We start from the raw sequence: 20,686 nt of genomic DNA, 5'->3' as shown, positions 1-20,686 counted from the left end.
AAACATTTAAAGATTTTTGTGTTTTCCTTCGCAGGCCTGACACTGGGTTGCTGATTTGAGTTGCAGCTTTGTGGGAGGCGGGAGGCGTTGAAACACAATAAAGGTCACTTCAGAAAAATTCTCGTCCCTACCAGACACCTTCCCCCTTCTACCTTCTCTAGACCCAGGGCTGCCCCTCTGAAGGCAGCAGACTTATTGTAAGCCCCAAACCCTTAGTGGATATGCTGGTGGATAAAATACATTTGGACTTACTTTGGGGGCAGTACAAAGAAGACAAAATCTGGGGCTAGCTGTGTGACCTTGGGCAAGTCACTTAACCTCTCTGGGCCCATTTCTCCAGACATAATATGAAAACAGTCATACTTTTCTAACCAACGTGAAGGACTCATGAGAGAATCGAAGGAGAAGTATGGGGAAGGGGACCCTCTTTTTTCCCCTTTCCCTTCCCCTTCCTGTCAACCCATGTTTCACCCACTCCACTGTGACTCCCTTTCCCCCCATGCAACCTCCTGTCCCAGCATCTGGGCAGCTCTGTATTCACCTGCAGAGATGACCCCTGACCAGAGAGAGGCTGTCAAGAGTAACGCTCACAGGGGACAGTCCCTCCAGTCTCACCATGCGGAGGCTGTCGACCGAGCATCACCATGTCTTGTCTCGTGCCATCTGCATGGTGACAACCCTGCACCAGCACCACATCCATTCTTTGCAGAGACAGGAAGTTTCCCAGGGACTCCAAGATGTGAGCAGTGAGACCAAGATTAAACCACTAAACTAACCACTATGCACCACTGTGGGAAGTCACCCCTAAGAGGAAGTCGGCTGTCAGTTCCAGGGGCTTGGGTGATAACAGAAACCAACCAGAATGTATATAATAAAGTGAAAATGGGCAAATGTAATCCATGGATTTAGTAGCCAGGACAGTGTTATCCTCTGTGGAGAGGGGTGGGGCCGGAAGGATCACAGGGGGTGGCTTGGTGCAGGTGTGGCTGCACAAGTGTGCGCTCTGCGGTAACTCATAAAGCTGAACACCTGTGCTGTTCCCTTCTCTGTAAGTACGCTTAAGTGAGGCACAGACCCCCACCCCAGAGGAAAGAAACACACACAAAGCCAGACCAGGGGCACTGGAAAAAATACTCAGAGGTTCATCTGGCCCATCTGCGTGAGGCTTTAAGCTCAAGGCCTTCCTGGCTGTACTGTCCTTGAGCCCCACGATGGGTAGGCAGGCCCAGGACTAACAGTTTCATTTAGCAGAGGGGCAAACTGAGCCCTGGAAGGGAGAGGGAACTCACCTAAGCCTGCCAACCCCAGATGGTGGGGTTCTGGCCCTCTCCAGGTGAGAGCTCACCTCACTCTAACACACAGAGCTGAGCAGACAGGTGAGCAGACGAGAGACTGCCCCTGGCTGAGGCAGCCAGTGAAGCTTCCACACCCAACACCTGGGTCCCATTGGCCTCTCCTACCCACAGTGGGGTTCTGGGGCCACTCCAGGGAGGAAAGGCCAGGCCAAGGTCAGGAGGCAGAGGGTGGCCTGGGAGTGAGGTTTGGCAGCCAGTGTGAAGGAGTGGTATAAGGAGCAGCTCCACGGGCAGGGACTGAAGGGGGCTTGTGCCCTGAGGCCCAATGGAGAGAAGACCAAGTGAAGGGCCTGGGATTAGGTCCCAGCTGGTTACTTCCAAAGGGAATAACTTGGCAAGTCCTCTGACTTCTCTACACTTGACTTTCTTATCTATAAAATGGGAACAGAGAGGAACAACCAGCCCCGGCCCTGTCCCACTGGCCTGCTCTGAGGAAGGAAGGCTAGGGTTTTGCTAACTGGTGGGAAGGAAGATGGTGCAGTGAGATTGAGTGAGAGCAATTTGGGGGAGGGCACGGCATGAACAAAGGCCAGTGGCAGGAAAGTGAGCACCTATAGTGAGGATTACGGACAGGAAAGCCATCCGAATGGGTGGATTTGATATTATATAGGGTTTGCGATGGGAATGGGGCGAGGCACCTACAGCGGAAGGGGTCAGTGCAAAGGCCTCTGTGCCATTTCCCTCTCAGGGGCAGGACTGGGAGAGGGGATCAGCCTGAGCCTGTGACCCTCCTGGACAAGGATGTGACTGGGCATTCGGCTCTTTGAGGCCGGCTGTCCCCGTTCCTGGGAGGTGGGCTGGCTGACTGATGAAGACAGTGAGCGGAGACGATTACACTGTATCTAGTGATTATGGCCTGGCTGAAATCTCTTGGCTGCGTTATCACATCTGGAGACAAGAGTGGGCTTTTTCATAGACGGATGGGAGGCTTCCACTTAAGGTTATTATAAAGAGGGAGAGCCCAACCACTCCCGGCTTCCACCCAGCACCACAAAGTTGCAAAGTAATTAAAGACTGCTAAGGAATCAGAGAAATTATAATAATTCCATCAACCAAGAGCTCTCTGTCTCTCTCGTCTTCCCCTGCTGGTGGAAAACAAGATGGGTCTGGCAGCCTGCAAGCACATCAAAACAAGCCAACTGTGGGGGGTCCTCGATGTTACGGGGCTGCCAGGCCTGTCCCCAAGCTGTTTTGACAATATTTGAACTTGTTCTGGTAAGTAGAGGGGTTAAGACAAAAGCCCAGAGCCCTTGCAAACAGGAGAAATGGCAGTGGCATGCTGATGGCCAGGGACATGCTCGTGTGGGTCCTGTGCCCTACATGGAGGGGCAGCCACCAGGACACTGCGTGTGGGCTTGGAGGGGCTGCAGGAGCCCAGGGGGCAGCACCTCCCATTCCCACCTCAATTCTAGACATCAGGCTTCACCTGGAGCAACAGCATGTGCCTCTAGACCAGGGATGGGTTCAGCCTCAGGGGTTCTAGAACCCCATTCTCCTGAGAACATTCTAGATTACCTGCAGTCTTTACTGATTTGCCACTGATTTACTAGGGACCTTGGGCAAAACTTTACCCCCTCAAGTTCTGTTGACCTCTATAGAATGTGCAGTTGTATTAAGTCACTTTGATGGCCCTTCTGGTGCCGGTTTTAAGGACTATTTGGAATGCTCTCGGCCTATTACTAGTTATTTCCAGGTGACTCTTGTTGCAATTTGTTCTTTGTCATGTCCTCATTTCATGTTTTTCACACGTTTCCTGTCTCCTACTGGACTATAAGCTTCCTGATCACTAAAACCCCAATATTAACCAATCAGTCCACAGCAACAGAGCCTACCTGTCAAGCTCCTTGGACTTCAATCAACTTTCTCAAAGTTCTCCAAGAACCTCTCATACCCTGGGGATACTTATCAGCTCCCCGGCGTGTGGTGCTCCACACAGTGCTCTGCCAGTAAAACCACAGCAACCCCAACGTGTCCCCGTTTTACAAATGAAGAAACCGAGTCTCTGAGAGGCTAGCACCTTGCTCATGGCCTCCCAGTTTGACGTGGGAGCCTAGTGTGGCTCCATCATGCCACGCCGCAGTAGGGGTCTGGGTGCCCCAGTCACAGGTGTGGCACGAATCCTCATGCAGTAAAGCCGGAGCTGGCCCTGACTGTGTGTGCAGCCTTCTTTGACCATCAGTGTCCTAAGCCGGACCCCCACGCAGGGGCTGAGGAGACCCCACTGGCAGGAGGAAAAGAGGTACAGGCAGGAAACCTGCCCTCTTCCTTCAACAGGCTCCACGGGGGGGAAGAACATTTAAGAGAGAGATGGAAGACAACGGATGAGCTTGGAGCTGACAGCCCAACAATGCAGCGGGGGCAGCTCCTAGCCGGCAGCTGTCATCTCCTTCCACTTAGAGCTCATTTACTTAGAGGGTGGGGGCACTACAAAAGGTGCCCCTTCCCGTGCCAGGGAGTCAGTACTGCAGGGGAACTGGGCTCCACACACAGTCCCCTGCTTCGTATTCATGGCAGAGGGTCCAGCAGTCGTTGCAATAGAATTATACGGGTCCCCAAAGACTCCCCACAGGATCGGTGAGGAAACTGATGTAATTAAGAACACTGTTCCCGTTCAAACAAAATAATAATTTTAATTACATCTGGGCTCCTTCCCTCTCCTGCTCCCACGTGTCCCTAAGGACATGGAATGAGGAGATGCTGCAGGGGTTGTGGGGGGCCTGGGGGACTTGGCTTCACTCCACAGAGTGGAGGGGGGTGCAAGGAGCTTCGGAGGATTGGGTGAACTGAGCTCTTTGTGCCTTGGCTTTGTGGGACTCCATTTATTCACCCCTGAGCACCTGCGGCCCACGAGGAGGTGGCAGAAAGATGTTGAATCTTCCATGCAGGAAGGAAGACAACTACCGCAGTGAGTGGGCGCCCTGTTTCTCATGAGCAATGTGGTATGCACATTCAGGGACCAAAGTCCTAGAGGCCGTCTCTGTGGGTGACCTAACCCTGAAGGCCACAGGACAGGGTGTCACTATGCCCACGCTGGGTCCCGACCACCAGGGTGGTCCTCACTCCAGAGAGTGGGCAGTGGGCTCTGAGTGCAGTTTCCCCACCTGCCCTGCAGGCCGATGTATGAGGTGTGTGACAGCCCCTATCCTGTGTGTGAGGCCCAGGGTGAAGCTGTGGCAAAGCCTCATTGCTGCAGCTTTTCAAAAATTCCTAGCAGGCTGGAGCAAAAAACACATGTAAGAATGCTGAAAAACAAGCAAGAACAAGACTATGGCTCTAGTTGTACACATATCTGACTCTGGGGATGTGGAGACATCGGCAAACTTGTCTTGGCCTCAGCTTTTCTCATTTCTCAAATGGGAAGAATAATTCTTCCCTAACTTAGAGAGTTGTCATAAAGACAAACGAAAGGTAGAGAAAACAGTCAGATAGCGAGAAGCTAGTACTTAAATAAGTTCACACACCACGACCACCACACCACACACACACGCACAGCCAGCACACCGCACACACACGCACAGCCAGCACACCGCACACACACACACACACAGCCAGCACACCGCACACACACACACGCACAGCCAGCACACCGCACACACACGCACAGCCAGCACACCGCACACACACACACCGCACACACATGGCACCGTAAGACTATGCACGAAGCAGGTGGTCCTGTTGCTCTGCCCGTGTGCACATGTCATTCCATTGCTGCAAGCCCAGAGCTTGCAGTCCGTGCAGTGCAGGCTATGGCCCCTACCTGCTGGGAGGGGGGAGCTATTTTTCCTGTCACTTGCTGACAGTGAGAGGAGACCAGAGCACCTCAGGGTGCTCATAAAGGACACAGAACATGGCCTGGGGCTGCCGCTCGCTAGAACAAACTGCTCTGTCCCTGGCCAGCAGGCCCAGAGCCCCTGAGATGATTTATTGGTCTTCCTCTTCCAGATCAATAGGCGGGTGGTTATAGAAGCAGAGGGGGGCACTGGGCACCATGGCCCCGAGGAATAAATTAATATGGTCTGTCATGAGCAGGGTTGACACCTTGGGGGAATGGTGGGCACAGTCAGTGGGAGCCCTCCAAACCCCCTCCCCACCTCTTGCTGCAACCTGAGGATGCGGTTTATAAATCATTCAGTATCTGGAGGGCATGCTTCGAGGAGGGCAGCTGGGGGCACTGCTGTTGGACACAGCAGGTGCTAATAAGTTTGGCCAAGTCTATCTCTGCATGCTCTCGGACTCGCCTGGCCACCACTCCAGGGCTCCCCACATGCTCACTGCACAGGAGGGGGCACGCTGAGATTCAGGAGTGGTGGAGCTACCTGCCACAGGCACATACTCACGCCTGTCTCCTAATCCGGGCGTCATTCCTGACTCGCTTTGGGCAAGTAACCTCTCTGCTTTGATGTCCCCCTCTGCAGGATGGGACTAGAGAGTGACCCCTCATGAGGAGGTGGTTAGGGCTCATTGAGTGCCTGCATGAGAAGCACAGCGTTAAGCACACAGGAAACTCAGTAACAACAACATCAACTTATTATTATTATCTTAGAAATAAGTCATTTTTTTTTTCATTGACAAATGATCACCTAGAATACTCTTCTCCCTGCTTTCCATCCCTAGTAAGGAAGTACAGGGAGTAAGGGACTTTTATTTGTGTTTATGAAGTACCATGGAGAGAGGATGCAGCCTGGGGGGCCAGGAGGCCTGAGGTCCTGGGTCTGGCTCTACCCCCAGCCAGCTCTAAGGCTCAGGCAGGGACTCTCAGTCCCTAAGGCCACTGTCTTCCCATCCAGCTCTAGCCCCCCCCCCTTCCAGCCTCGTCCTGACCTCATGGCTGGTCCCCTGAAGCCACCAATGACAAAGATCCACGCAGGACCTGCCTGCCGTAAGCCCTGGGGAGGGACCCAGGGAGCCTCCTTCCAGTCCAGCTTTATTTCCGTAAGGGTAACAGTGGTCACCGGCAAGGGAAGAGTCCTTTTTCTCTACCCTGCACGTCCAGGTCGGCTTAGAATCGCTGGGCCCTACTCCATAGCTGGTCAACAAACATTTGTTGTGTTCATTTAAAAATAATTGAGTGGATGAGGGCATAATGGATCAATCTGGGCTTTGAAGGACAGGCAGAACTGAGTTAGGCTGAGAGAAAAAAAACCCACTCTAGGACTTGTGAGAATGGTACAGTATGTGTGTCAGAGTGTGAGAAAAGAGAGAAAGAGACAGACACAAGCTCGGATACATGGCATCAACACCTGGGCTGACAGGAGCATTCAGTGAAGGCAGTTGGGAAATGTAGTTTGAGGCCAGATGGATAAAAGCCTCAACTGCCCAGCTAAGGCGGCTGAACATGTCAGAACTCCAAGGACACGGCCATCCCTGAGACTCCAAAGACCCACCTTGACTTCTTGATTCAAGCCAATGGGTCCAATGCTCATCTGGCATCATCTGACTGCTCACCTCACACCCATCCTCCAGCCCAAGCGTGCTGGCTCCAGGGTCAGCTCCCCAGGGCACAGCTGGAGGGCTGAAGGCATGGCCCTCGGGGAGGGGGACAGGGCGGGATGGGCAGCACTGAAGGTCAGCACGGTGGGCATGCACCCAGAACAGAGGTACTGAAGCAGCACTGCTGGGCGCAGACATAGGCAAACACGTTTGAGCAAATTGGAACGACATAAAAGTCTATTACAGCAAATCAAACAGCAGTCAGCATGACAGCCATTAGCCTGAAATGAATACACGGGGACTTAATGAGGTCTGGCGAGGCTGGCTTGGGGAATTAAGTTGCCAATTCTAGTAGGATTTCCCTTTTCTTTACAGACTTGAGAAGCATCCACGCTGCCTTGTTAGGGCTTCGACAAGTGAATTGCCAGGCCTTTCACCCTGATAAAATGGATAATTACACGGAGAACAGCTTAGGGAGGAGAGAAGGGGAGGAGAGAGGGTAATCAAGAACAAACAAACCCAAACACACTGCCTGGCTTCTCCCAAGGCCAGGCAGGGGCTCTCAGAGGGGGAGGGGCTGGCTTGGGCAGACCTGGGCAGGTGAGCCTCTCCCGGGGGGAGGGGACTCAGGCAGGTGAGCCTCTCCCGGGGGGAGGGGCGGTGCCTGGCCTTGACCCGCCTCCCACTCACTCCTGTTCCAGGCCTGAGGACACGGAGCCCCAAGGGTCATGTCTAGGCAGCTATGGGCAGGCTGAAAGTTCTCCCTGAAAATGGGCTGCTCCAGAGCTTCTCAGAAACCCTTTGGTGGGAAGGACTTACAGAGGTCATCCTCCAGGGCTCACTGTCACCAGGGAAGTTCGTGAAAAATGCAGCTTCCTGGGCTGGCTCTCCCCAAACTACTGATTCAGAATTGCAGGGACCCAGGAATACATATGCATCCTAACTATAATAAGTCCCTGAGTTACAAACGTTCAACTTAACGTGCAACTCGTACTTAAGAATGCAGCACCATAAGGGCTACATTGATCAAGTGCAGTTGGATAACAGCAAAAACGATATCATAGAGTTACTCAACTCCCATAGCAAAGAACTAGCCCATGAAGACCTCATGGAACTAGAGCAGCTGACGACAGCATTTAGGGAAGAAAACAGGGACCTACAAATTTTCTACAAAACTCCAGAACCAAAAAAGTTTTCCACAAAAGAGTTAGATGCTTTTCATCTGGTTGAAGCAGGAATGGCAAAGTTAGAGGAGCAAGATCCTGATACAGAGAGGTTCACCAAAGTTTACCGTACAGTTACAGAAGGCCGCGGTGCACCAGGGCCATTTATGATGAGGAAGAAAAGAGCTCTGTACAAACCTCCCTGATGCCTAATTCAAGAAACTGACTCCAGTGCAGAATCAAACCTGACTCTCTAACACCAGTCCCATCTTCTCCAACTAGTCCATCATCTTCTGCGCTATCCAAGGTTGTTAAGGTGTATTTGAAAGTGTTTAAGTATTTACATGTACAGAAAGTGAAAAATAAATACTATGTTAAGACAAACACCTGTCTAAATTGCATTTAATAGGCAAATGTACCTGTTTCAACTTACATACAAATTCAACTTAAGAACAAACCTACAGAACCTCTCTTGTTCATACCTGGGGACTGACTGTAGTCCTCCCAGAAATTCTGGTGGGTTGTGTTGGGGACCCTCTGACTCATTACTTCTTCAACACTCAGAATTGAATGGCTTCTGAAACACATGGTTCTCCTGCTTCTGCTTGCATAACTCCAGGGCTAGGGAGCTCAGTACATCCTCAGCAGGGCAGGGGAGTAGATTGTGGAAGGAGGGGTCTTACTTAGAAAGTTCATCCTTATACTGACCTTGCCTCCTTGTAACCTGCTCCTATCCCTGGGTTCTGAGCACAACAGACCCAACATATTAGGGCCGGTATGGTTGGGGACAGTGGAGGCTGGGAAGGTAAGGGGTAAGACGCAGGTGGCTGGGATGGCCAAGAAGGGAGCTGAATGCAAGGAGGCAGATACTGGAGCTTCTCTGCTGTCACTCAAGGAATAATGAAGCCTCAAGGAACAAGAAGGCACTTCCCCGATTGCATTTACTCTCAGATCGTGGATGTTAGCCTAGAAGGGGGCCTGGTCCAACTTCCTAGTATAGCAGCCATTGGAATTGAAGCCAGTGGAGGGACGGTGATAGTGGTAGAGTCTTACCTGGCCAGTTGTTGGAACCATCAGGACTAGAACCCAGGTGTCTTGACCGCTAGACACACACAGGAACTCTACTGCTCACCTTGGCAAGATTCTGCTGAAACCCACCTCCTCCAAGAAGCCTGCTGAGATTTCTCTGATCACTGGCAACCCCTTGGCACCGATGCTTTGCAGGCTCTACTGTGTCCCCGTTTCTCTGGTTTGCATTCTTACTCTGTTCAAATCTGTAAGGCCTCTTCCACAAATAGAGCTTCTCAAGGATTGGTGCTCGGGGTTGTCAGGGTAACCTCAATGCAAAGAGGAGGCCCTGATTCAACTCTAGGCCAGGGGTCAGCAGGTCCTTTCCTGGTACCCCAGTTGGGGATTGAGCCAGGCAGCTAAGTTCCAGCTCAGGTGACCACATTAGGCAAGGACTGGTCAGTGCCAAGCCACCTCAGGCCAGGAGTGGCCTGACCTCCATCCAGCTGACACCACATCCCCACTGGCCACACTGAGCATCCGTGATCGAGTATCAGGCCAGCAAAGTGACCCAGGGATGTTTACACATGAGAGAGTAAACCACACGGGCCTTCCTCCAAGGACTGTATGTCCTTGCAGCTGGCCCCTCCCGGTACACCCTTACCTCATCAGATGGGCAGGAGACAGGGCACTTTATCCTTGCCTGTCTTATGTTTTTATTAGATAGGAAGGGCAATGGCCCAGAGAGGTTAAATGACACGGCCAAACGGACCCAGCAATCAGGGAGCAGAGCATGGGCTGAGCCTAAGGTCTCTTACTGCTAGTTTGGTTCCTGTCATCACACATTCCTCAGGCCTCCCACGTCTTCATGCAGTGAGGCCTGGCACAGTGCCAGGACTGCAGCAGACACTCAATAAATATTTGTTAAATAAATGAATGACAGAAGAGGCTCTCTCCTTGGAAGCAGAGATCTGTGGAGAATCCCGGGAGATTCTAACAGGGTGGTGTTGGAGGTCGCATCTCCTGGCAGGGAGAGAGGAAAAGCCTGGCCCCAGCCCAAGAGCCGGGGAGGCGGACTACCACCTCCTGTCCCCGTGCTGTCCCTGCAGCCTGCTGCCCCTGTGAGGGAAGGCAGAGGGCAGCCATGCCTGCCAGGATGGCAGATGAGCAATGGGTCCAAGGCTCATTAACTCTGAGCCATGCCCTTGGCTTCTGAGTCCGACCTGTAGTGCAGGCTGGCACGTAGAGACCCTTAATTTAATTAGGGATGCTTCCAAATGAAGGGGGCCCAGGGCCAAGCTGCAGCCCCAGGCATGCTGGCCACAGCTCAGGGCACCATGTCCCATGCTTGGGGCTGTGGCTCTCCCTAACTATATCCTGACCCTCCAGGGGATGGGCACAGGAGCCCTGGTATGTCCCCACCCTCACACCTGTCCTCACTTCCCTCTGTTCAGCATAAACACAGGACCCCTGGCTCACAGCTGAGCAAGGAGGGCCAGGAACAGGAACTTGAGGAGCATGAAACAAAGTCTCTTCATCCTTGAGGGAATCTGAGGCTGTGCCGGGAGTCAGGAAGCACAAAGTATGGGCTGTGTGTCCTTGGGCAAATCACCCCAGCACTCTGAGCCTCAGCTTTCTCCTCTATCAACGGAACAGGTATTTTTTAAAGACTCTTCCAGTTTCCCTGATCCAGTGACCTATGACACCAAGGGGCGGGGACTGAAACGCCATGGTGCCAACCGCTTCCCTCCAGGGACTCCCGTCCCCCCATCCCCAGCTCAGCTGTGCCCAGAGCCCAAAACACAGGCCTGAGGTGTGTCTGGTGGGACGCTCTTTACCCACCACCTTCAAGGTCTCTGAACTGCTAACTGCCAGCCCAGAAGACTGCCATCAGCCACCTGGGAGAGCGACAGCCAGCAATGAGAAACCTGGTGCCATGGTGAGCCCCCAGCCAGTTTATTAACGAACCGTTTGTAATGCAATAATTTGTACTTCTCAGTTACCAGCAATGGCTGGGTTTTACAAGCATGCACTCATGCAAACACACTCAGAGCACACAGATGACCCAAAGGAGCCAAGGACCAGGAAAACAGCGGCGAGCGCTAGACTAGGGAAAGCAAGTCCCTTCCTGGAACTACATACTCCCTCTGTTCTGGGGGTGGGGAAGGGCTGCTGTTCTGACCAAAGCAGGAAGGCCTGGGGCTTCCAACCAGCCTGCCTGAGGCCCACACTGGCTAGGAATAGAAGAAAAGAGGGGTAACATCTGTCCCTCCTAACCTCTATCTTGCCCCTGATTCCAGCTGGAGCTGTGGGGTTCATCCAAGGTTGGCCCTCTCTTGGGCATGAGACTCTCACCAACCCACTCTCTTTGACCAGCAGACGGGCCCATACCCACAGAAGTGCCAGCATGTTCGACCTGCCCAGAGCAGGTACTTGAGCCAAGGTGTGGGCATGGACACGCCCTTGCCCCAGTGACTCTTCACTCCACTCCCAGCAGCAGGTACCCCTAGTGTGACCCAGCAGTTCCTACCTCAGGGATGCGAACACTGTAGGGTTGATTGTGGAATGTGGGCGCATTGTCATTCACGTCCCCGACCTGAATGTTCACCTTCCGTGTGATCACCTGCCAACAGAAGGGTGGGGAGTCAGCTTTGGCATTGGCCTCTGGCTTCTCTCCACCCAAGGGATGCAGGAACAATCCTCCCAGGGCAGAAGGGGCTCAGAGGATACTCACCCCCTGGTGGTCGCTGACAGAGAACTCCACTGTGAACTCTGACTTGGTCTGAGAGAAAGAAAAGGGAGAGAGGAGGGCAGAGTTAGAGAGATGTGCTGAGGTCCTGAGTCCCGAGTCCTGCGTGGGGCTGGAGGCCTCCAGCATCGCCCCAGGAGCTGGTCTGGGACTGGGCAACCAAAGCCTTCCCTAAAAGCAAGCATTGCTCCTTGGGCTGGGGAAGCAGGTTCAGAATAGGGGTTCTTTCCATAAAAGAGCAATAGATTGGAAGTGAGGAGTTCTGGGTTCTAAGCTGAACTCTGTCCTTAAAGTGTTGTGTGATCTTGAACAAGTCACTGAATACCTCTATGGCCACTTCCTCAAATGTAAGGAGAGAGCAGGGTTTGGAGTTTTGTTCAAGTTCTTACCTTAATTTCCTAAGGGCTACAGAGTCAATTTCTACATCTCTGAAAAATATCCTTTGAGGGGATATTTGTTTGGGGCAGGGGCAGACTTGTATGCCCCATGGAGCCCCCATTCTATAGGGGATGAACCCAGGATCATTGTCCCTCTTTCCTACACAATGTTGCCCCTGGCTTGGAGATACCCGACCACCCGGTTCCAACTCCAAGTCTGAACATCAGCACTGGCTTGTGAAGAGGGACACCATTCAGGCAGGTAGACACTGCTGTAGGGTCAGAATGGGCCTCAGAGGAAGCCCCTAAAAGATGATGCCCATCCTCCCCCACAGTCTGCTCCCCCCCCCCCCAGGAAAGCACTGAGGCAGGGCTCAGGGCAGCCATACCTCCTCCCCCACAGTCTGCTCCCCCCCCCAGGAGAGCACTGAGGCAGGGGTCAGGGCAGCCATACCTCCTCCCCCACAGTCTGCCCCCCCCCAGGAAAGCACTGAGGCAGGGCTCAGGGCAGCCATACCTCCTCCCCCACAGTCTGCCCCCCCCCCCAGGAAAGCACTGAGGCAGGGCTCAGGGCAGCCATACCTCCTCCCCCACAGTCTCCCCCCCCCCCCAGGAAAGCACTGAGGCAGGGCTCAGGGCAGCCATACCTCCTCCCCCACAGTCTCCCCCCCCCCAGGAAAGCACTGAGGCAGGGGTCAGGGCAGCCATACCTCCTCCCCCACAGTCTCCACCCCCCCAGGAGAGCACTGAGGCAGGGCTCAGGGCAGCCATACCTCCTCCCCGACAGTCTGCCCCCCCCAGGAAAGCACTGAGGCAGGGCTCAGGGCAGCCATACCTCCTCCCCCACAGTCTGCTCCCCCCCCAGGAAAGCACTGAGGCAGGGCTCAGGGCAGCCATACCTCCTCCCCCACAGTCTGCTCCCCCCCCAGGAAAGCACTGAGGCAGGGCTCAGGGCAGTCATACCTCCTCCCCCACAGTCTGCTCTCCCCCCCCCAGGAAAGCACTGAGGCAGGGCTCAGGGCAGCCATACCTCCTCCCCCACAGTCTGCTCTCCCCCCCCAGGAAAGCACTGAGGCAGGGCTCAGGGCAGCCATACCTCCTCCCCGACAGTCTGCCCCCCCCCAGGAAAGCACTGAGGCAGGGCTCAGGGCAGCCATACCTCCTCCCCCACAGTCTGCCCCCCCCAAAAAAAAGCACTGAGGCAGGGCTCAGGGCAGCCATACCTCCTCCCCCACGGTCTCCCCCCCCCCCCAGGAGAGCACTGAGGCAGGGCTCAGGGCAGCCATACCTCCTCCCCCACAGTCTGCCCCCCCCCAGGAGAGCACTGAGGCAGGGGTCAGGGCAGGGTCATACCTCTCTGTCCAGCGGCTGCCGGAGCCACACCACACCAGTGTCAGGCTCCACAGCAAAGAAGCGGGACGCCTCCTCACCAGACACTCCAAACACCAGCGGGTCATTGTCCATGTCTCGGGCCAGCAACTGTGTCACAGAGGAACCTGGAGTATCCAAGGGAGAAAGCAGAAGGCAAAAATGGGAGGCTGGTCCAGTGCTCAGAACCATACTCAGTATGCTGAATCCCAGCAGGGCACAGTCAACCAAGAGAGCCCCAGCAGGTCACTGACCACTGCAGGCCTTGTGCATCTTTGGCTCTGACCCAGGGCTCTCCACCTCCACCCTAGCCACATGTCACAGTGTGCACGTGCCAGTAACAGGGAACCATCATTCACCATGTTCTGGATGTGTAGTAGACACTTATGACTTCCACCTGCCCCCCCCCTTTTATTTTAATTTGGAGAGCCTCTTCTTCTAGTGGCTCAAATGAAAACAGGTCCCCAACCTTTCAGTGGTTATGTTCCAAGGTGGGTACACAACTCAGCTCTGGCCAATGAGAGCATTCCATCTGCCTGGTCACAATGATTGGCTCAGGGATAAGCATGTGGCCCAAGACAGCCAATTGAAGCTAACCCTGGGACTTCTGCTGGCACAACCGGGGAAAAGGAGCTCTCCTTCCACTGGGGTTGCAAAATTGGCACTGCTGGCTGCAGTGTTTGGCACCACACAGGAAGAGCCCACCTGAGAACGAGGCCAACAAGGGGGAAACTGAGGCAAAGGGTACAGGGACAGAGACTCCTGATGGTGTGAGGGCCTGCAGCCAGCTGTGCCTGATATTGGCTCCATTCATCCTCCAGACTTCTCAGCTACAGGAACCAGTACCCTTCCCCACGTTTTCTTTCTGCCTGAGTCAGTTGAGTTGGATTTCAGTCTTTTGCAAATGGAAGCACCCTTTATAATTCAGAATATTTTGCAAAACCTGGCATTCATTCAAAGTGATGAGGTGGGAAGATGTGGCCCAGCCTCAAGGAGCTCCAGCCTAGCACTGGGTGACAAAGTCTAGTTCTTGTTCACGAGGAAAAGATTGAGGTATCACTCTTTCCCAGGACATAAAGCCCGGCCAGAGTTCGCCCTGGGCATCAGGACGCCTGGCCTATCGCCCTGCCTAAGAAGTCCCAGCATCGTGTATCATCTCCTGGGGTTCGCAGCCTCCCTAGGTAGCCTCAGGGTAACCAGCCACCCCAGCTTGTCTGGGTCTGAGGCAGAACACATACTAAAACCAGAAGGTCCAGAGCAATTGGATCAGCTGGTCACCTTAGCTTCAGGAGGCCTTCATACCCCCAGGAAATGTGCAAAATGTTAAGAGTAAATAATGTGTTATATTCTGCAGAGACAGTCTATAGTCTTCATCTGATTCTTAAAGGACTGGTTAAATTAGAACCACGGCCTTGGGCAAATCATTTCTTTCAAAGCCTCAGTTTACGCTATGAAATGGGACGGACACTCTTCTGCAAATACTGACTGTCATATTTACTGAATAGCTCTCGATGATCAAGCTAAGAAAGGAGGGATTCCAAACTCTGAGAGTGTTATCTAGAAAAGAACACTAATGAGCTTTCCTAGGTGAACTTTTAAAAGGACAGTTCTAACATGACAATGATAGCTAACCTTTCTGAGTACTAACCATACCCCAAACACTGGGCTAAAGGATTTCTGTGTACTATATAATTCAATCCCTACTGCCAGTCTCCCCATTTAACAGACAAGGCAACAAAGAGTGATCAGGTAACTTGCAACAGCCACATAGTTACATATGGCAGGGAATGAATTCAAATCCCAGCATTCTGGGTCCAGAGTCCATGCTTGTTTCCGTAACTTTCCATCTCTCAACACTTTATCTGTGAACTCAAGATTCAGGACTTCCATAGACGTTACCCTACCAGACCCTCACTGCAGCCCAACAGTTGGAAAAGGAAGATATGGAGCAATCATTGGACTAGCATATGTCAGATACGGTGCTAGCCCATTCACAAATCCTCCCAGCAACTGTTTGGTAGTCATCTTCACACCAAGTCTACAGATTAGGAAGTTGAAGCTCAGAGAGTCAATAGCCTCTCCATGGTCACACAGCAGCAGAGTAGGACAGGCCAGCATCCCAGGTGATGGGAGGAGGTGACATGCGGGATAAGGAGGAACAAAATCATGAAACAGCATTGAAACAACCTTAAAGGCCATTTTAGAAGCTCAATCTTCCCACATTAAGGTGGGGAAACGAAAGGTATTCCTGAAGTACAATGGTGAGCAACAGAGTCAGGACGGAAACTCAGGTTTCCAGACTCTCAGACCCTCAGACTCCCAGGACAGTGCTCTTTCCAGGGAAGAAAGGAGCAGACTGTGAGGTCATGGAGAAACCAAGCACATCTTCCCAGAGCATCTGTGTTGCTCAATGAAAAGCAATTATTTTATACTAAAGCAAACAGAAATACATATATTGAGAACACAGTGTAACATTTATTTATAAAGACACAACCTAAAACTGTAAAAGAATTTCCAATCTTCCCCAGACTTCAGGGATACATCTTTCCTTTTCGTTACCTTCAAGGGTCCTTTAGAGGCAAAGTTTGAGGAAGACTGAGCTATTTCCAATGCCTTGGGGAAATTCACATGAGGAAACAGGCCCACAGGGGCCCTGCTTATCCACAGTGCAGCAATGAGTCCATAGTAGCCCCTGGACTGAACGCCTCACCTGCCACCCTCCTTCAGGGTCCAGCCCAGCTGGGGTGTGGGGCCAAGCTCCCGGCTGGCCAATGGGATTCTGAGAGCCACAACGGCCTTCCAGCCAAAGTTTCCTTACTCAGCCCAATATCTCAAACGGCTCTCTGAGGCCTGAATCTCAGGCCCTCCCAAGGAAGGGGGTGCTGGGAGGGACAGGGATGGGGCCATCAGCTGCTGTCACCCACCCTGTAATTTCTTGGATTTTTATCCATTTTCCCCTCAATTATGTGCTGCTCAAAATGGTCCTTTTCAGCTTTCTCACGGGCTCCTGCCTGCTCACGCTTTCTTTGTGTCCCAGGTAATTGCCAGTGACCTTTTCTAAGTGTACTAATTAAAGGTACCGATTTAATATTATATTTAAGACAAGACACCCTGCAATTTTCCAGCTGGGCACATACTCCCCCACCCAGCGCTGTCCTGCCACTCTGCAGAAGCTGGGCATGGCTTTGGCTTCGCCTGTGTCTGTACCATTCCTACAGAAATGAGGCCAAGATGAGAGGCCCAACTACAGCCCAGTGCCCATGGAAGCAGCCACTCGGGAGAGCCATCCCTGACTGTGTGGCCCTGGTGCACACATGCCACACTCTGGGCTCATTTCCCACCTGAGACAAACACAGTACGCCCAGCAGCCTAGCCTATGCAATAGCTAGAGTCCATCTCTTTGCTTTCCTTTCTCTCTTTCTTTCTCATTATGGTAAAATACATATAAAATGCATCATTTAAACCAGTGTTTTTCCACAGACCAGTCTGCCAGAAGTTTCATGCTGGTCGACCAAAGAGTTCACCACCCTGATGTTGTGTGATGATTATAGACCCAATGACCTTAGTCAAATTCACTTATGCTCAGGGCAATTTCTGCCTTAGTGTTCCTGAAATAATTCTCCTATTTTCACTGTAAAAAGGTTGAAAACCACTGACTTAAGCCATTTTACACGGTACAATTCAGTGGCATTAGGTGCATTCACAATGTGGTGCAGGCATCATCACTATCTGTTTCCAGAACATTTTCATCACCCCAGAAGGAAGCAGCCACCCTCCATTTGTCCTCTTTTAGCCCCTGGCAGCCACCAATCTTCTGTCTGCCATGAATCTGCCTTGTCTGGATATTTCCTAGAATAGAGTCATATGGGGTCTTTGTGTCTGGCTTCTTCCACTCAGCGTGTTTCCAAGGTTCATCCGTGTGGTAGCACGTATCAGCACATAATCTCTTTTTATGACTAACATTCCACTGTGTGGAGATACCCCATTTTGTTTATCCATTTATCAGTTGATGGCCATTTAGGTTGTTTCCACCTTTTAGAGGTTGTGCATAGCGCTACTATAAACATTTGTGGACAAGGTTTTATTTGAACACTTGTTTTCAATTCTTTTGGGTATCAACCTGGGAGTGGAATTGCAGAGTTTTATGGTAATTCTATGTTTAACTCATTGTGGAACCACCAAATTATTTTCCACAGCAGTTGCACCATTTGCATTCCTACCTACAACAGATGAGGACATAGGAGGACACTCAATGATTCCCAGGGGCTAGGTGCCCCCTGTATGGGGAGAGATGGAGCAGTACTACATAGTAGATGCTATTGGTATAACACTTACCATGCCTTAGCATGTACCATTATCACATACATGACCCAGCCTCCCACTGCTAGCCCCAGAACTCTCGCCTGACGGATTCTCACCATCAGTGACTGCTCCTCCCATACACAGGACAGACCGGAAGTGGCAGGGAAATGTCCCGGGTGGCAGCACTCAAAGAATGACTATGTGAGATGGGGGATAAACACCAGCTCCCTCACCTCTCAGGGGTTAGCTCAGACGTCATGTCTACACTGGCTCTCAGCGTCTCCCCAACAGGATTCACCTCTAATTTCTCACACTGTTGACTGTTCAATAATGCATCTTGATGGCTTCCTTTCCTTCCTTGTCTCATGTCCTCACTGCCCCAATTGTGTTTCTTGGAATTTCCTCCCCAATAAGCTATTTGTACTTGAGTCCTCATCACAAGGTCTGCTTCCGGGGGAACCCACATAAGACACGCCCTAAGATTATGGCATCAGAACCATCCAGGGAGCTTGTTACAATATGGACTTGCAGGTCCCACTGACTTGGTTGCCTGGTGGAGGGGAGTGCAGAGTGTTAACTTTTAAACAGTAGCCCCCACTCTCTCTGCAAGAGACTCTGCCACACAGCCAGTCTTGGAAGTCCTGGGACTGGTTTATAGCAGGATGGTATTCAAATACTTAACAATGGGCACAGCACAGGCATCAACCAATCAGAAGGATGCTGGCCATAAACAATAAGACCTGTGAGTACTGCCTGTAAGTCAGTCTGGTTTACGGCTCACATTTTAGAAGCAGAGAAAAGCCCTTCAGGCCTCAGGGTGATTTAAAAGCTAAGTCTTCAGGCTCTTGGCTCAATCAGTGCTGCCCGAGGACTCTGCTTTGTGCCTCCCTACCCTCACCGGGAAGGGAACCCGGTGAGGCTAGCTAGCCCCTCCACTCTATGCCAACCCGGTCCAGGCTGAGACCCGGTCTAACCTCATGGGTAGAAAAGTGAAACTTTAAAGAACTTAAATGGCTGCATACTTATTTCCATAGCACCATTATTCACAACAGCCAAAAAATGGAAGCAATCCAAGGATCCCTCAAAAAAGAATGAATAATCAAAATGTGGTATATGTATGCAACGGAATACTATTCAGCCTTCAAAAGGAGGGAAGTTCTGGCATGTGCTCAATCATTACTGAACCTTCATCATGGTGCCAAGTGAGATAAGCCAGCCACAAAAAGACAAATACTGTATGATTCCACCTCTCTGGAATCCAAAGAGACAGAAAATAGAAGGCTGGTTGCTAGAACCAGGGAAAATAGGTAACAGGGAATTGTTTAACATATACACAGAGTTCCAGTTTTACAAGATGAAAAGAGTTTTTGAGACTGGTTGTCCAAAAATGTGAATGTACCTAACTTCACTGAACTGCACACTTAAAAATGGTTATAATGGTAAATTTCATGCAGTGTATTTTATCACAATTAAAAAATTTAAATCAAAAACTTAAAACATGTCCTAGTGAACTAGCCCAAGACCACACCTCCCACTGCCTCTCATTCAGGTTCCACAGGCTTATCTGCCTTGTTCCTATGGCTTTCTTTCTGTTCTTAAACAGTTTGTGGCTGTCTCAGGGCCTTTGCCCTGGCTGCGCCTTCTGCTAGGAATGTTCCAACCTGCAGTCATTCCATGCTGTTCATTAACCCTTTCTCAGGCCAAAAATTACCTTCTCAGAGAGGCCTTCCTCAAATACTTGATCACACAGAATCTATCTAAAGAGACGTCCAGTCACTCTGTGTTCCTGCGCCCTGAGTTACTGTTTCCACAGCCCTCTCCTTCCTGAGCTGATCTTGTTTCTTCACTTGCTTTTGGCCTGCCTGCCCCAAGACCCCGGGGCAGCAGCCTGGCATTCAGGTTCCCTGTTGTATGGTAAGTAACATAGGGGCTGGCATCCTGAGGTACTCAATAAAGAGCCAGTGGGTAAATAAATAAAATCTGCCAACTGCCTAGAGGTGTTAGAAGAAGATAGCCTCCAAAAGTCATGAAAATCTCTGAGCCATGACTAGAGGAGAGAGTACAGCAAGTTAATTCTTAATTATGTACACTAATGGACAGGAAAAAGCCTGTCTAATCAAAACCTAATAATGCTCAAACCAGGGGCACTTGGCTTCGGATGTGGACAGAATCATAGTCAGGCACTGGCTGGGCTCCATTCTCTCAGGATCTGGCCCTGCACCCCATCTGGAGGCCCAATATCCCATCCCGGGACAGCGTACCCCGTCCTGGAGTCCAGGGGCCCAGGTTGGGATGCAGATCTCAGTGGGCTGCAAACACCCCTGAGAGGTGCAGGATTGACAACTCATCTCCCCACAGTGGCCTCAGTCCCTGAGAGGCAGGCTACATCCATCTTCCAGGCAACGGATGGACAATCAAAGCTTCCCCTGCAACCCTGCTGGGCCCATGCTGGTCGCCGCGATGACTGTCATTACTATTATTGTTGTTATTTGCTGGGATTGCTGTGCCGTGCGCTCCTGGAAAGCTGGGCGTCGTTGCCTGCCAGGCTTGGGGTGGGCCAGACACTGAGGCAGGGCAGGGGCAGACTGCAAGGCTTATTTTTCTGAGTGGAGAAAGGCTGAAAGCTGTGTTTCTTCCCAAAACACAAAGAGGATGCTACAGAATGAATAAAGGGTCAGGAGAATCCACCACGTCTCCTTCCTGAGGCAGCATCGTCTTAAAGCAGACCTTCGTGCCACCTCCCCTCAGATCCCCCTCCCCCACAGTTCCTGCAGAATTAAAACTGAATTCCTTACCAGTACGGCCAGTGCTCCTCCCGTCTGTCACCCCCCGGATCCCTGGCCAGTCTTCTTCTCAGGGCAGCCCCGCGCCCAGCCCGCCAGACTGCTCTCATCCCTCCAGACACCATAGTCTCTACACCTGCGCCACTGCTGG

The 20,686-nt window shown here is 51.9% G+C and overlaps 1 protein-coding gene across 1 annotated transcript in view; it reads right to left on the bottom strand.

Moving 5' to 3' along the window:
• The window catches only part of LOC136381375 (cadherin-23-like), a 360,324-nt gene that overhangs the window by 227,436 nt on the left and 112,202 nt on the right, over positions 1–20,686 (bottom strand). The window contains exons 4-6 of the mRNA XM_066350013.1: positions 13,436–13,578; positions 11,691–11,738; positions 11,487–11,579 (exon numbers count right to left, since the gene is read on the bottom strand). Coding sequence (XP_066206110.1) covers positions 11,487–11,579; positions 11,691–11,738; positions 13,436–13,578 — 284 coding nt within the window. The remainder of the gene's footprint in view (positions 1–11,486; positions 11,580–11,690; positions 11,739–13,435; positions 13,579–20,686) is intronic.

The sequence above is a fragment of the Saccopteryx leptura genome, chromosome 9, assembly GCF_036850995.1.
Source record: "Saccopteryx leptura isolate mSacLep1 chromosome 9, mSacLep1_pri_phased_curated, whole genome shotgun sequence".
Taxonomy (NCBI): Eukaryota; Metazoa; Chordata; class Mammalia; order Chiroptera; family Emballonuridae; genus Saccopteryx; species Saccopteryx leptura.
Note: the sequence above shows the minus strand (reverse complement) of the source record. Positions and strands in the feature narration are given on the sequence as shown.